At 47.9% G+C, this 13,746-nt stretch overlaps 6 protein-coding genes across 6 annotated transcripts; 2 read left to right on the forward strand and 4 right to left on the reverse strand.

Annotated features, from left to right (window-relative positions):
- Positions 1–1,609: 1,609 nt before the first annotated feature.
- ASPWEDRAFT_176990 (nicotinamide/nicotinic acid mononucleotide adenylyltransferase) lies at positions 1,610–2,566 on the forward strand (the record flags this gene model as incomplete). The annotated part of the gene is made up of 3 exons (XM_040831589.1): positions 1,610–1,920; positions 1,981–2,251; positions 2,312–2,566. 3 exons carry the CDS (start codon positions 1,610–1,612, stop codon positions 2,564–2,566), a joined length of 837 nt encoding a protein of 278 aa, XP_040684002.1.
- Positions 2,567–3,095: 529 nt separating this feature from the next.
- ASPWEDRAFT_32515 (uncharacterized protein) lies at positions 3,096–4,129 on the reverse strand (the record flags this gene model as incomplete). Its single annotated transcript, XM_040833681.1, has 3 exons — positions 3,096–3,155; positions 3,409–3,624; positions 3,881–4,129. 3 exons carry the CDS (start codon positions 4,127–4,129, stop codon positions 3,096–3,098), a joined length of 525 nt encoding a protein of 174 aa, XP_040684003.1.
- A 601-nt stretch (positions 4,130–4,730) lies between these two features.
- On the reverse strand, positions 4,731–6,084 carry ASPWEDRAFT_98251 (uncharacterized protein; the record flags this gene model as incomplete). The annotated part of the gene is made up of 2 exons (XM_040839627.1): positions 4,731–5,678; positions 5,746–6,084. Coding segments are annotated over 2 exons (1,287 nt in total), but the record flags the coding sequence as incomplete, so codon positions are not given.
- Positions 6,085–6,776: 692 nt separating this feature from the next.
- Positions 6,777–7,800, reverse strand: ASPWEDRAFT_54946 (class I SAM-dependent methyltransferase; the record flags this gene model as incomplete). Its single annotated transcript, XM_040838127.1, has 2 exons — positions 6,777–7,534; positions 7,611–7,800. 2 exons carry the CDS (start codon positions 7,798–7,800, stop codon positions 6,777–6,779), a joined length of 948 nt encoding a protein of 315 aa, XP_040684005.1.
- Positions 7,801–7,980: 180 nt separating this feature from the next.
- On the reverse strand, positions 7,981–11,256 carry ASPWEDRAFT_45876 (beta-mannosidase mndA). The gene is made up of 4 exons (XM_040836646.1): positions 10,932–11,256; positions 10,753–10,834; positions 10,479–10,705; positions 7,981–10,429 (listed from the first exon to the last, which is right to left on the reverse strand). The coding sequence occupies exons 1-4, from the start codon at positions 11,128–11,130 to the stop codon at positions 8,127–8,129; spliced, it is 2,811 nt and encodes a 936-aa protein (XP_040684006.1). The 5' UTR covers positions 11,131–11,256; the 3' UTR covers positions 7,981–8,126.
- A 178-nt stretch (positions 11,257–11,434) lies between these two features.
- ASPWEDRAFT_45879 (thiamine pyrophosphate-dependent dehydrogenase E1 component subunit alpha) lies at positions 11,435–13,635 on the forward strand. The gene is made up of 5 exons (XM_040836647.1): positions 11,435–11,950; positions 12,025–12,212; positions 12,273–12,334; positions 12,393–12,602; positions 12,652–13,635. The coding sequence occupies exons 1-5, from the start codon at positions 11,823–11,825 to the stop codon at positions 13,417–13,419; spliced, it is 1,356 nt and encodes a 451-aa protein (XP_040684007.1). The 5' UTR covers positions 11,435–11,822; the 3' UTR covers positions 13,420–13,635.
- The last annotated feature ends 111 nt before the right edge of the window (positions 13,636–13,746 follow it).

Below are 13,746 nucleotides of genomic sequence, written 5' to 3' on the forward strand. Positions count from 1 at the left end.
CTGAGCGAGGAAAAGAGTGATATATGTACCTGGCGGCAGCAGCTCCAGCAGTGGCGGGTGAAGAAGAGGGGGATGGAGCAGTGGGAGCGTCCTCAAGAGGGTCCTGGCGGTGTAAGGTGGCCCTTTGCCTGGCCATATGTTAATTGCTCAAACGAGGGCTCAATGTGAGGAGTTCTCGCTTGTAGTCACCGCTCAGCCCGCCATCCGCAACTCTGAAGGAGTGGTGTGGTTGAGGAGGAGTTGGGAGTCGTGGAGTTGATAGCGGTGGATGGAGCTGTTTCCGTCGTGGGCGGCGGATGAGGGGAAAGATAATAGTCAGGGAGGCGAGTCAAAGAGCGAAACAAATCAAAGAATATCTAAATAAAAGACGGGACAGGAATAAGAACCCAAAATGGCAAAAGCGACCAGAAAAATGGGATAGCCACAGGGGGTGGAAGATGGGTTGGTTGGTGAAGGAAGAGGAGGAAGAGAAGAGGAAGAAGTGAAGTTGGGGAGGATGAGTTGACGTGGTGGAGAGAGTGTGTGACGCTGCCAAAGAGTCCGGAGAGCGCCAGACAACGAAAGTGCAACACCTGGCTCAGCTCGCCAGGGGAAGAAACAGAATCGGAGGCAGATGGCCAAGATGGAGAAATATTGCAGATGAATTGACTGGTCTGGAGGATGGCGTTTAGCAATCCCCCTCGTGTTGCTGATGGTTCTATCCACGACGATGATTAACTACGCTGCATCGCCAGGGCTGCAGGAAGATGCAAAATGACCAAAACAATCAAAAGATTCAAAGGGATTAAAAGGAGCTGTGGATCGAAAGGGGCAATTCAACCAGCTGGAATTCGAATTAATTGATCTATCTCATTGTTTGGATGAAACATGTCTGGTATGGCATCACTCCGGCTGTCCAACGTTTATATCTCGCAAATATCAATCTACGATATACTGATACTAATATTTATTATTAGCATAATATTCCAATAAAAATGCCTACTATTCCATCAAAATAATAAATAACATCTCCAATGTTATACAAGTTGACTCATCCTGACAGCATCGGACTCGATTCCCGAAGGAAGTTTGTATAGACTCGTCCAGCGTCACAATATTATCGGTATCACCGTTTGATCCTCCGATTTCCCGCATTCATACACCGATTCAGCCCCAGCCCCAGCCCCAGCTTCAGCTTCAATTTCAATAATAACTTCAGCTTCATTCAGCTCGTCTCCATCAACCCCGCTCGCGTGCTCCAGATTGCGGCCCACCGGTTAATCTCGTTCATCAATCAATAACCACTCAGCCCAGAATGATCATTTCTTTTTCCAGAAGACGAACCTCTCCATCTTGAGCATCCCGGAGACGATTAATAATTGCTTCTGATCGCCTTCTTAAACACTTTTTACCGGCTGCTCTCCGACTCACACCGATCGCCTTTTTTTGTCTTTTTCCCCCGGAAAGATAAAAAGCCTTTTTTCCTCCCCCGCCCGCCGCCACCTTTTGCCTCCCTCTTTCTTTCTTCATCCCTTTCCCCTTCCGTCATCCGTCTCATCATTTCTGGACCGTTGTTACATCCCCTATTCCTATTCAACTTTACTACAACACAACTTATACCATCTTCACCATGACGGATGTCGCCGGAGGACAGCGCGACAATGTCCAGCAGACCCCTCCTTTACCCCCCGCATTGCCTAATGACGACGATTACGCTTTTCCCGACTTCCGTATGAAGCCCAAGATGGAAGACCCGGAAAGGACCCCGTTGATTCTGGTTGCTTGTGGTTCTTTTTCGCCTATCACTTATTTGCATTTGCGTATGTTCGAGATGGCTGCCGATCATGCCAAATTCAACACCAATTTCGAAGTTGTCGGAGGCTATCTTTCCCCTGTGTCGGACGCGTATCGCAAGGCGGGTCTTGCCAGTGCAGAGCATCGGTAGGATATTTTCTATCTTGGGGGGGCAAAGAGTGATTTATTGACCATGTGTGATATTAGTGTCGCGATGTGTCAAGCGGCCGTGGAATCCTCCGACTGGCTGATGGTGGATACTTGGGAACCTAGGAAGAAGGAATACCAACCGACCGCCGTTGTCCTGGACCATTTTGACTACGAGATCAACACTGTGCGACAGGGCATTGACATTGGAAATGGCGCTCGGAAGCCCGTGCGGATTGCCCTCTTGGCCGGTGCGGATCTGATTCACACCATGTCAACTCCGGGTGTCTGGAATCCAAAGGATCTGGATCACATCCTTGGAAAATACGAGGTATGCCTAGTTATGTGCTCTTCGGCTCACATGCATTCGCTAATATGAATTTGCTCCCAGTCTTTCATCGTCGAGCGTAGCGGAACAGACATCGACGAAGCACTCGCTGCCCTGCAACAGTGGAAGGACAACATCCATGTCATCCAACAACTCATTCAAAATGATGTCAGCAGCACCAAAATCCGATTGTTCTTGAGACGTGATATGAGCGTTCGCTATTTGATCCCGGTTCCTGTCATCAACTACATCGAGAAACACCATTTGTACGAAGAGGATAGGTCGGCCACCGATAAGGGCAAAGGGACCTCGGTTTGATCCTATCTCCAGCCTTTCACGACCAGTCAGCCTACGATATGAGTTACGAACCGCCTTCGTTAGTCTATTACCATGATAGCGATATCACAAGTTCGCTTCCTTGGTACAGCAAGGCCGCCTACACCTTGCCCCAGCTTGACAACCCTTCCCAAGTGGCGACCCAAGAGGTTCTTTCGTGGCTTTGTATCAGCCAGTTGTGCTTTCAGTTTGCGGTATACAATACCCTGAACTCTGGAAGTATCTATATCCGACACGAGCCTTGAAATGGGAAGAGAAACCAAAGGTATTTTCATCGCATGGTTGACAAGGAAAATTACTCCAGAAAACGCCCATACCATGTGGTAACAATATACTACAAAACATTCTGATTCGGGGGCGTTTGGGTGTCATTAATGCCATAGAGCATACGATAAACATGTTTGCTTTTTTTTTTCTTATACCCTTTGCACAAACCCTATGTACCTGTCATTTGAGTGAGTACCAGAGTCTGGTATCACTATCTAGACCTAGAATTATATCTACATTATGATCAACCAGAATGATCAGTGCCAACATTTCCTTGGGACATATCAAATTGAAATAACACTATCTAAAACACATCAAGTGTACTAGTCAAAAGACAAGAAGAATAAGCGCTGCACAATTTTCTTTCACCAAGCCATATGCATCCATGAATTACACGCACTCCATTTTGACATAAAAGATCAAGACGGACAAGACATGCCACAACTAGCTACTATACATTAGAGAAACATCCCGCGGGTGATAAAATGAAAAAAGCAGTCGTCACTTCCCCCCCCTTTCAATAAGCAAATCTGTTTAACTAGATATGCAATGCGGACTTCTTGGGCCCCAGTGACAGCCCTAATGTCGTCAAAGACATCCTCAATGTAAGAGAAGTAAAAGACGTCTTTTCGCTCAACCCCTCCGCCCCCCATGAACAGCCCAACCACTCTCCCGCCCTCCGTGAAAACGAACGATCCTGAGTCGCCAAGTTCAGCAAAAGTGCCCTTTGTGGCACTGGTTACAGCGTGCTCGAAGGTGACTTCAGGAACTAGCTGACAATGTTCATCGTACTTTCTGCAGATCTTTGCTTCTAAAATCTCGCTGTAGGTTCCACTAGTCATCCTAGTGGATCTTCCGCAATTTAGAAGCGGTTGTTCGATATCATCTAGATCTGGATGGAGGGCCCAAATGTGGCATCTGGGTCAATCGAGGTACACCCTCGGACCGGAAAGCTCGAGAGACTGCGAATACCAAAGTCAGCAACCTAGCTTAAACTCTTCCTTCACAGTCCGAAAAGGAGACACATACCTTGTTACCCCCAACCTCTCCGGGGCGATTGAGATCAACGTCCAGTCCATATAGTACATGGTGTTGTTGGCTCTTCTTTTGACGTGGTAAAGACCGCTGCCGGCATATACGTTTCCTAGGTAAAAGCTGTTCTTGTCTAAAAGAATCTTCGAGATGATGTTTCTTTTCCTCCAGTTTGTCGGGATATTTCTGCTTTCGCAGATATCTTTGTAGTTCTCTTTCAGTGAGAAAAGCATCGCGGACACCCATCGCTAGAGTGGGCAAGGTTTACGATAGTGCCTGGAATATCGAGGACAGTTCAGTTCAAGGTAGAGTAGAGTAGAGCAAAGGGAGAAGTTGTGGTGGCTTCCATATGACAGGATGATCATATTTATAATGAGGTGATTCACTCTGTCTATATTCACGTTCTTATTCGATTAAGACGAGTTCAGATTCCTTGATAAATTGTTCTTCGAACTCAGCTTTTTATTGATTATATTCATTGAATTTCTTGCGATATACTGGAATAGGCAAGTGGGAAATATTGGAATGGGAAGGAGGTATTGTATAGCAAGTACAGTCCTATATTGTTGATTCTACCTACCATGTATGGATGTCTATACTCCTGCCATGATACAACGGCCTTGTTCCTAATCCTTGGAAGAGACTACTTAGCAGTCCTCTGACTACAGTTCTATATACTGACTTGACGTGTATGTTTCGATCAAGTATGGTCAAACTTAATCTGCTCGGTTTATTTACATTAGTATATACATGGCTGTAACCAGAAACAAAAGAAATATAGCGTAACATTCGTTAAGCATCAGGAAAAATTATCAACCAAATGGAAAGGCATCCATGCAACTCAACCACAGTCATCCCAAAGATCCCCCACCTCAAAAACTCCCAAACAAACCCCCCGATCCTTCTCACTCATAAGAGCAACAACACTAACCGGTGCACCGGTTTCTACCCTCGCCTGGGAAATGAGTCGACGGATGTCGTCGATTGGGGCTGTTCTCGATCCCGGAATCGTAAGCCAATCGTCCCGGTGGATGGAGAAGGGCAAACCCTTTACAGTGCCCAGGTCGGACACGGGAATGTCCGTGTTATTTCCGTGTTGGGAGAGAGAGCGGATATGTCGGGGTGGGATGATTTCCGATGGAGAGAGGAAGACCCATGATTTGGCGGCTGGGTTTTGGATGGCTGTGAGGAGAATGTCTAGGAAGCGGATATTGGATGGTGATGAAGTTTTTGATGAGGAGGAAGAAGATGGTGATACAGTTGGGATCTGGTCGAGAGGGACTAAAATATCAGAGATTGGTGGTGATAATTTTTGGTCTGAAGAAGTGGCTGGGGGTAAATGATTATGAGTAGAGATTGATGGTGGGAGGCTTTGGAGGTCATCCAATGAAGTCGAACTGAAGGAGGTTGCCGACATACTCATGGGCGTCAAGATATTGGATGCAGCCCCGATTGCACCGCCTGGATGGAAGCTCTTGAAGACCTCCGCTGGGCCTCTCCCTGGGGTAGTGTGTAGTCGTCGAGCTGTAGCGATAGCCAATGCATCCCCCAAAGCTAGGGCTACCGTTGTAGAGGAAGTCGGGGCAGATAGTCCGATGGAGGACTCTTCGTCTTCATGTATGGGGGCCGGTAAGAGGATACCCATCTCGGATGGATGGAACGAGAGTAGAGGACATGTTGACGGATGCAAATGAGATGTAATAGCGATGACTGGGATAGATTGCGGAATATGAGGAAGAAGCAGGAGAAGCTCTGAAGTACGACCGGAGAACGAAATCAACAGGAGGGTATCACTCTATCCCAGAAGACAAACAGTCAGTTCCATCAAGCTCAGCATATAGATACAACCAACCAACACATACCGGTCGAACCATCCCTAGATCACCATGCAATGCCTCCGTCGGATGCAAGTAAGCACTATTGATGCCCACGCTATTCATCGTCGCCTCGATCTTGCGAGCAATCTTGCCACTCTTTCCAACCCCGCATGCAACCACCTTGCCGCCGTTGCGCATACTGCGCGCAATTTGACTCACGGCGCGTCCGAGATTCTCCTGCGCCAGTTGATCTGTTTGGTAGAGCTGCTCCAGGTGGGCTAGGGCTGCACGCTCCGTCCCAATGACATGGACAGCCGTGGCCACCGAAGCTGCATCTTTGGTTGTCGATCGTGGCAGCGGCTCTGTCGGATATGGTGGAGTTAGTGGCAGTTGAACGGGGAAATCTCCATAGGCCGAGGGAGGCATCGTGATGGTGGTTGGAGAGGCGTGCTGGTGGTGTTTGAGATGCATTGCTCCAGATACAGGACGCGCCACGAACTACCTATTTGTCTCTCTTCTCTTCCCAGGGGGAATCCTGGAGAGGTTCCTGGAGAGGGAAAAAAATAGAAATCCGCCCTATCCGAGACAAAGACAGCTGGGATTAGAGTGGAGGGGCAGTGGAGGCCAGAATAACGGTTATCTCAAGTCTCGGAGATAAAATCGGAGGTGGAACAGAAATGATTTGCAAATGATCGACTGGGATGCAAAGATGCAGGAGATAAAAACATTCATGCCAATCACAATAACCACCTCTACATCAGTTAGTAACTCTCTGCATGATGGTAAATTCAGTCAACGACCCTGAACGCAGCCGGAACGCGACGAAGCGAAATCGGAAGCAAAGTTTAAGGTCCGCATCACACCATCAAGGCTAATTATTATGATATAGACTGCTGGTTATTATAAACTGATAGAATTGGTCATATGGTGCTATCCCGACAGCTAACAATAGACAGACAATAATCTCCTGTCTGGATAGTCGACATATGGATTCTATCATAATAATACATTGCCGAGCTGCTATTATACATACACAATAGAAGGAAATGAGATAAGATACAAAGCTCCTTCAAACATTACTTTTGCAAAGGCTTGATTCCCTTGTGAATTGCCGCAATACCACCCGTAAGATTCTCAAATCCTTTGCCGGGGATCATAAACCCAGCCTTCTGAATCATGCCCCGGAACTCCTCCTGGCTGGGGAACTGCTCGATACTCTCAACCAGGTACTGGTAGCTATCACGGTCACCTGCAACCAGATGTCCGATCAGAGGGATAGCACTGAAGCTCCACCGCTTGTAAACCGCATTGAACACTTCGTTGTCCACCTTGCTGAACTCCATGCACGCAAACACACCACCGGGCTTCAGCACGCGGTATGCCTCCTCCAACGCCGCCTGCTTATCCGTAAAGTTGCGAATTCCAAAAACAACCGTGTACAAATCAATCGAGTTATCGGCGATGTGCGGCATCTCCTGCGCGTTGGCCTCGACAAACGACAATCGCTTCGTGTTGTAGTATGGGGTATCGATGCTGCGCTTCTTGCCCTCGGCCAACATCTCCGGGTTGATATCCGAGATGGTCACCTTGGTTTCGTGGTCATTGTTGATGTTCGTAGCGTGGTCCAGCATGCGGAAGGCAATGTCGCCGGTCCCGCCGGCGATATCGAGGATCTGCCAGCCTTTGCCGGTGGTGTCGGTGTCGCGAGACGGCAGGGCGGATCCGGGGTTCAGGGAGCGGACGAAGTGGTCTTTCCAGAGTCGGTGGATTCCCAGGGACATGAAGTCGTTCATCGCATCGTAGGATGAGGCAACGGAGCTGAATACCGATCGAACTATTCGGTTGTTAGCTCCTCCTCCTTCTTACCACCCAGGATGGAATTGAATCCCCAAGAACAGATATCAACATACCCATAGACTCCTTATCCGATTCACGCACATTGGTGAATCCGAAATGTGTCATGCGTTCGGCCTCGTCGGATTTGTTTGGTTGGTTTTGGTTTCGCAAGGAGCACGAGAAACACCGGTAAGGTGTTGGAGGCACTGCCATCCTCCGCTTCGCACTGAAGTGCAAGCTCCTCCACATTAATCGCGACGACATGATGGCTTTGGGGTGTTGAATCGGCCTTTTGCAAACGGTGTTGGATGGATGTGGAGGAGGAAGTTGGCTGGATGTCCAGAACACAAGCTACTTTTTTCTGCCGATCGGCCGGAGGTTTAGGCGGAGTTCCGACTAGATGCTCAACTGTATGGGATACCTTCAATTATAATATTTTATGTTCTTTTATTCAATTGTCTTAGGTATTGTGTCTTATTTTTGTTCAATTCAAACCTCTAAGTAGATTGTTGTGGTCAACTTAATACCACGTACAACTACTATGTATCAACATCAAGGCTCCATGCCGCGATATATAAATCCTCTATATATTACTTCTTCACTTTCTGATCCCAGAGACTTTCAACTGTGACATTGGGAATCCAATCACCACCTGTCTGATCATCCTGGACTACAAACCCAATTTCCTTCTTCTGCCCTGGAACTAGCAAAAACGAGTTCTGATCGAAATAACCCACTACACCCGCCGGGTAGTCTAACCAAGTGTAAAGTGATACGCCTGACTTGGCCTCAATGGTAAATTTCTTCGATTTCCCATCGTAGGTGATGTCCAGATTGGGGTCCACAAGAGATAGATCCTTTGGAAATGCCGGTGTAAAATGGTTCTGATGGGTAAAGGATGTGGCCGTTGTGCTGTCTGAGTTAGGAAGATGTCCCTTGGCCGAGAGGGAGAGGGTAAGGATGGAGTTCTCCGGATCTGGCAAGGAGAGATTGGCTGCATTAGTACTGTAGACGTTGGTGGTGTTGATAGCCCCGACATTAAATGCCAGGGATGGTGGTGTGCCTGCATTGTTCGCGATGGGCTTGCCAGATAAGTCAAGCCAGGTCAAATCCACACTGCCTGTCACTGACTCCCACAGATCAGATGTCACATACACCTCCAGGTCACCCGTGGTGTAGTTCCAGAACGGGGAGACAATGATGGGCTGATAGATGTCCCTGGCAGTATAATGGAGAACTTTCCACCGACCATCGTACTCGATTCCAGCCCATGACGGTGCCTGCCAGATATCTTCCAGCTGCCAATAGAGAGACCCTAGCTGGCGCTCGGGCATGCCACTTCCTCGGCGGTAAAATTGGATCTCAGATTTGTACATGTCGGCCTGGAAAAGCTGGGTTGCGTGGCACCAGGCGCTGAAGTTGGCAACTGAATCTGACTTGCTGGGAATGGGATAATATCGTTCCACGCCCAGAGTCATTTCGCCCATGCCCATAGAGGTGTTGTGATAATTATCTGTGCTGAGGTCACCAGCCGGATAATGATGGTTTCGAAGCATCACTACGCTGCTGTTGAAATGAAGATCCTCAGGGTCTACAGCCTGTTGCCAGGTCTGGAGACTAGGCATGCTGTGGAAGCCGAATTCATTAGCAAAACGACCCACAGGATAGGAAGAGTAGTTGAACGCGACGCCCGTATCATAGTCGTAGTAGTCTGTATCGCCATAATAAGACCCAGGAGTAGTATTGAAATATCGCTCCACCATGGGAACTGTGACCGAGAGATCGACTTCTAAATAGCCATTGTTTGTGCTGCTGGGCGTGTATGAGATGGACCGCGTATTTTCGTATACCAAGGGTAAGATCAGACTGATATACAGCTCTTCGTATTCTTTGACATATTTGGCGTACCCTTCTGGATCCGCTTCCTTGACTCTGGGAAGCATCAAACTCTCAATCTCATTTCCACCGGCCCACAAAGCTAATGATGGGTGATGATTCACTCGCCGGACATTGTATGTGATTTCTTCAGCCACGTTCTCTAAGAATGCCTGGTGGACAGGATAGAGAGCATCGCTGAATTGAAATTCGCTCCACAGCAAGACACCAGTCTCATCGGCGAGATCGTATATGAAATCGGGAAGATAAGCACCTGATGACCAGACTCGGAGCATGTTCTGGTTTCCAGCGACAATAGCATTGAACAGTCGGGTCATTTTGGCTTCTGTCACCCGAGGCCAGAATGTATCTGGAGGGATGAGGTTTGAGCCTTTTGCATAGAATTCGTGTCCATTCACCTCAAAGTGCCAATTTGCACCAGGTGCAATACCTTGGGCGATCTGAGCCTCGGTAATGTTTTGTTGGTTGAGATAGATGGTACGGAACCCTGTTCGCTTGGTAACGCTTGTCAATGCTTCTTCTTTACCGTTGATGGCCACGGTAATATTGTACAGGGTTTGATCCCCAAGGCCATTGGGCCACCAGAGTTTCGGGGAGTCTGCATCAACAACTGTACTGCCTGTGACTGACTTGTCCGATAGTGTGACATTTTTGAGAGACCCGGAAATGAGAACCACACCAGAAGCAAGATCCTTGATTTCAATTGACATTGAAGGGTTACTAGGAAGAGATCCTAGGTAGTCGATGCTGGCATTGACTACCCACGGCTGACTCTGATCAGGAGGAAGATAGTTTACCTGGCCCTTGCGGTATATATCTATATCTGTGTTCAAGACATAGATACTCTCTGGCTTTTCATGCTGCACCAGATAAGCAGGTTTCCACGGGCCAGCCGGAGCAAAGGCAGGGCCCCAATCCCATCCAAAGTCAGATTGTTCCTTGCGCATAAACCACCGATTGGGGTACTCATACGACAGCTGTACACCAGCAGGCCATTCTGCGATACTGTCAGGAGATGAACTCTAGCATGAATAGAGGGATCGAACCTTCGGAGCCAGGGCTATCGGCGATTTGATTTACAATATCTGGTGCACTGCCGAAATTAATGCTCAACACTGGGTCTCTATCGCAGCTTCTCAAGACCTCTGAAATGTCGAAGGTCCATTGTCGAAATTGATTGTCCGTTGATCCAATAAACGCGCCGCAGAATTCGATCGAAGTGAATGTGTCTAGTCCGTCAAAGACGAGCCATGAGGATTCATAGTCACCGAGTCTGGATCGTTAACAGCTGATATGAGGAGAACAACAAGTAGTACTCACAATCCCTCAATTGGATCGCTGGTATAAGTCCAGTTGGCATCGGGTATCCAGCGCAGATCAAAGTCGTTGAGGCCGTGGTATCTTCGCGAAGTTAATCAAGGGTACGGGATGTGATTATAAGCATCCAACATACGGATCATCTAGAACTGTCAGTTACGACTCCAAATATTGCGAAGAAAGACCCTCACCAATTACGCCAGCTTCGAAAAGATCCAGATGAGCATGCGAAGGAAGTCGGCCAGGAACTGTTTTATTCAGAGCTCGACTGCTGAGCGTCCAGCCATCACCAGAGAGATCTCGAACATGTTGGGCTAGCACAGAAGACAGATATTGAGATGCAAATAATGCCAGAGCTGTTTTTATTTTTGAACGCATCATAGGATGGACGACGGCCTTGACCACAATGTTGGGGAATTATCAGGTGTTGCTGGGAGTTGGCCAGAGAACATCTTTTGTTCCAGGTGCATCCTGGATCTGAAAAAGGGACCGTCGATCGAGCCATTCTCCACTGAGAGGCTGCAGTGTAACGATATTGAGGGGAAGCTGTGATTGTTGTTGATGGAAAATATTGAGCGGACGACAAGGATTGTTGGCGGAGAGATGCGGGGGTTGCAGAGGGTGTGATTTTGAGGATATTTTGGATGATATTTCAGATGATTTTTATCCGACGATAAAATGTTGCTATTAGACGGTTAAATATCCGACATTCTTTTTTTCTTTCATTGATCCGTTTCAATTGATCCTTGATTCTCAGTTACATACCGAGTATCATCCTTGATCGACATAGAAATCTTCCCTCTCTCTCTCTCTCTCTCTCTCTCTCTTCCACTCCCATTTCCCCACCATTAATTTCTACAGAGCTTCATCACTTGAACAAACAGTTTACTGTACCTCATCCTACATTTATTTATCAACACCTCATCCTGAATGTTGATACTATCAACTATCGGCTATCCACGGTACCATGACGTCCGCCGACCGACGCCAACCGAGTCCCTCCGCATTTCCCCAGAATCAAAAGAAGGGCACATTCCTCCTTTCATCATGACAACAGTTCTCCAAAAAGAATCATGTCGTTGAATATTGTCAGACGGGCAGTCCTACCACTGCGAAGGGCACGAATTCTTCCCTCCCCTTTTAACGCTAGAATCGCTGGACGATGCAGCAGTTCCATCTCCCAGCGGCCAGGATCGGATCGGTGAGTCGAGAAAGGGATCATTTGGCATCACAACTTTCAAGTAGAATAGAGGTGCTAACGTCGTTCTGAACCAGAGTCCGATTCCCTGGGGCCGTTAACAGCAAGTTCACCTCGCAGATGTCCTTTATCAATGCCTCCGACATGCCCAACATCCCTACCTATCGTGTCATGGATTCCGATGGCGTATTAGTGGAGAAAACCCGAGAAGCTCTCAATGTTTCGAACGAAAATATCTTGACGTGGTATAAAAATATGTTGACCGGTTCGTGGCTTTATATCTTGGGAATCCAAAAGACAATTGAAAGAAGCTGACCGCTATCAGTCAGTGTGATGGACGTGGTTATGTTCGAAGCACAGCGACAGGGACGGCTGAGCTTCTATATGGTATGGGTTCAATTGAATCACACGATGTATGCCATCCAATGCTAATAATACAATATAGGTATCCGCTGGCGAAGAAGGTATCAGTGTTGGATCTGCCGCGGCCCTCACCCCGGACGATGTCGTATTCGCCCAGTATCGAGAAGCAGGTGTCTTCCAACAACGAGGATTCACTCTTCATGATTTCATGAGCCAACTGTTCGCCAACAGCAATGACAATGGTAGAGGACGAAACATGCCTGTTCATTATGGATCAAACTACCCTCGCAACGTAAGATACCTTAGCCCAACCCCTTTTATACTACAACTAACCAGCAAAGCACACCATTTCGTCCCCTCTTGCAACTCAAATACCCCAAGCATCTGGAGCAGCATACGCCTTGAAGCTCCAAGGTCTCCAAGACCCCAACAAGCCTCCTCGTATTGTTGCCTGCTACTTCGGCGAAGGTGCCGCCAGTGAAGGCGACTTCCACGCTGGTCTCAACATCGCCGCCACCCGCTCCTGCCCCGTTGTCTTCATCTGTCGCAACAACGGCTTTGCCATCTCCACCCCAACCCTGGAACAATACCGCGGTGACGGCATCGCCAGTCGAGGACTCGGTTACGGAATCGACACCATCCGCGTCGACGGAAACGACATCTTCGCTGTGTATGAAGCCATGCAAGAAGCCCGTCGCGTCGCCCTCTCAGACGGTGGGAAACCCGTCCTAGTCGAGGCCATGAGCTACCGTGTCTCCCATCACAGTACCAGTGACGATAGCTTCGCGTACCGGGCCCGCGTCGAAGTCGAGGACTGGAAACGCCGCGATAACCCCATCATTCGCCTCCGGAAATGGCTTGAGAATGAAGGGCTGTGGAATGAGGATCTTGAGCAGAGTACCCGCGAGGAGCTGCGAAAGAACGTGCTCAAGGAATTCGGCGCCGCGGAGCGTTTGAAGAAGCCACCTATTCGAGAGGCATTTACTGATGTCTATGAGGAATTGACCGAGGAAGCCCAGGACCAAATGAAGGAACTCAAGCGGATTCTCGAAAAGTATCCCAACGAGTATGATCTTCACCAGTTTGAAGAGGGGATCAATGGTCTATAAAATGGTGTAAATGCTGGTCTCTCCCGTTAAACATACATACAAATAGAATTATGATATCTTGTTTGTCGATTGCTACGAATTTGATGGCTCTGGGCAGTCAAGTTTCTAATAGTAGCCGTCGCGAACAATTCGACTTGGAAATGATTATTTTTTAAGGATTATCGAGTACCATAACTAAGCATTTTAGCGTACATACATCAACCAAATGTAATAAGAAACCAATTTTAAGCGTTTTGTACAAACCGAATAAAAATACACAATCGACAAAACTCCAAGGCTAAGACTATAGTTAAGGCGAAGTGTAACTTGCTTTAACACTGAGAAATA

Source organism: Aspergillus wentii (genome assembly GCF_001890725.1).
Source record: "Aspergillus wentii DTO 134E9 unplaced genomic scaffold ASPWEscaffold_9, whole genome shotgun sequence".
Classification (NCBI taxonomy): Eukaryota; Fungi; Ascomycota; class Eurotiomycetes; order Eurotiales; family Aspergillaceae; genus Aspergillus; species Aspergillus wentii.

Bases quoted from the DNA above. Each gene is read 5' to 3' on its own strand.
- ASPWEDRAFT_45879 (XM_040836647.1), top strand. From the start codon at position 11,823: ATGTCGTTGAATATTGTCAGACGGGCAGTCCTACCACTGCGAAGGGCA. The intron at 12,213-12,272 runs GTTCGTGGCTTT...GACCGCTATCAG, and splicing joins GTATAAAAATATGTTGACCG to TCAGTGTGATGGACGTGGTT. The intron at 12,335-12,392 runs GTATGGGTTCAA...AATACAATATAG, and splicing joins GACGGCTGAGCTTCTATATG to GTATCCGCTGGCGAAGAAGG.
- ASPWEDRAFT_45876 (XM_040836646.1), bottom strand. From the start codon at position 11,130: ATGATGCGTTCAAAAATAAAAACAGCTCTGGCATTATTTGCATCTCAA. The intron at 10,835-10,931 runs TTTCTTCGCAAT...TAACTTCGCGAA, and splicing joins TGGCGTAATTGGTGAGGGTC to GATACCACGGCCTCAACGAC. The intron at 10,430-10,478 runs GTTCGATCCCTC...ACAGTATCGCAG, and splicing joins CGATAGCCCTGGCTCCGAAG to AATGGCCTGCTGGTGTACAG.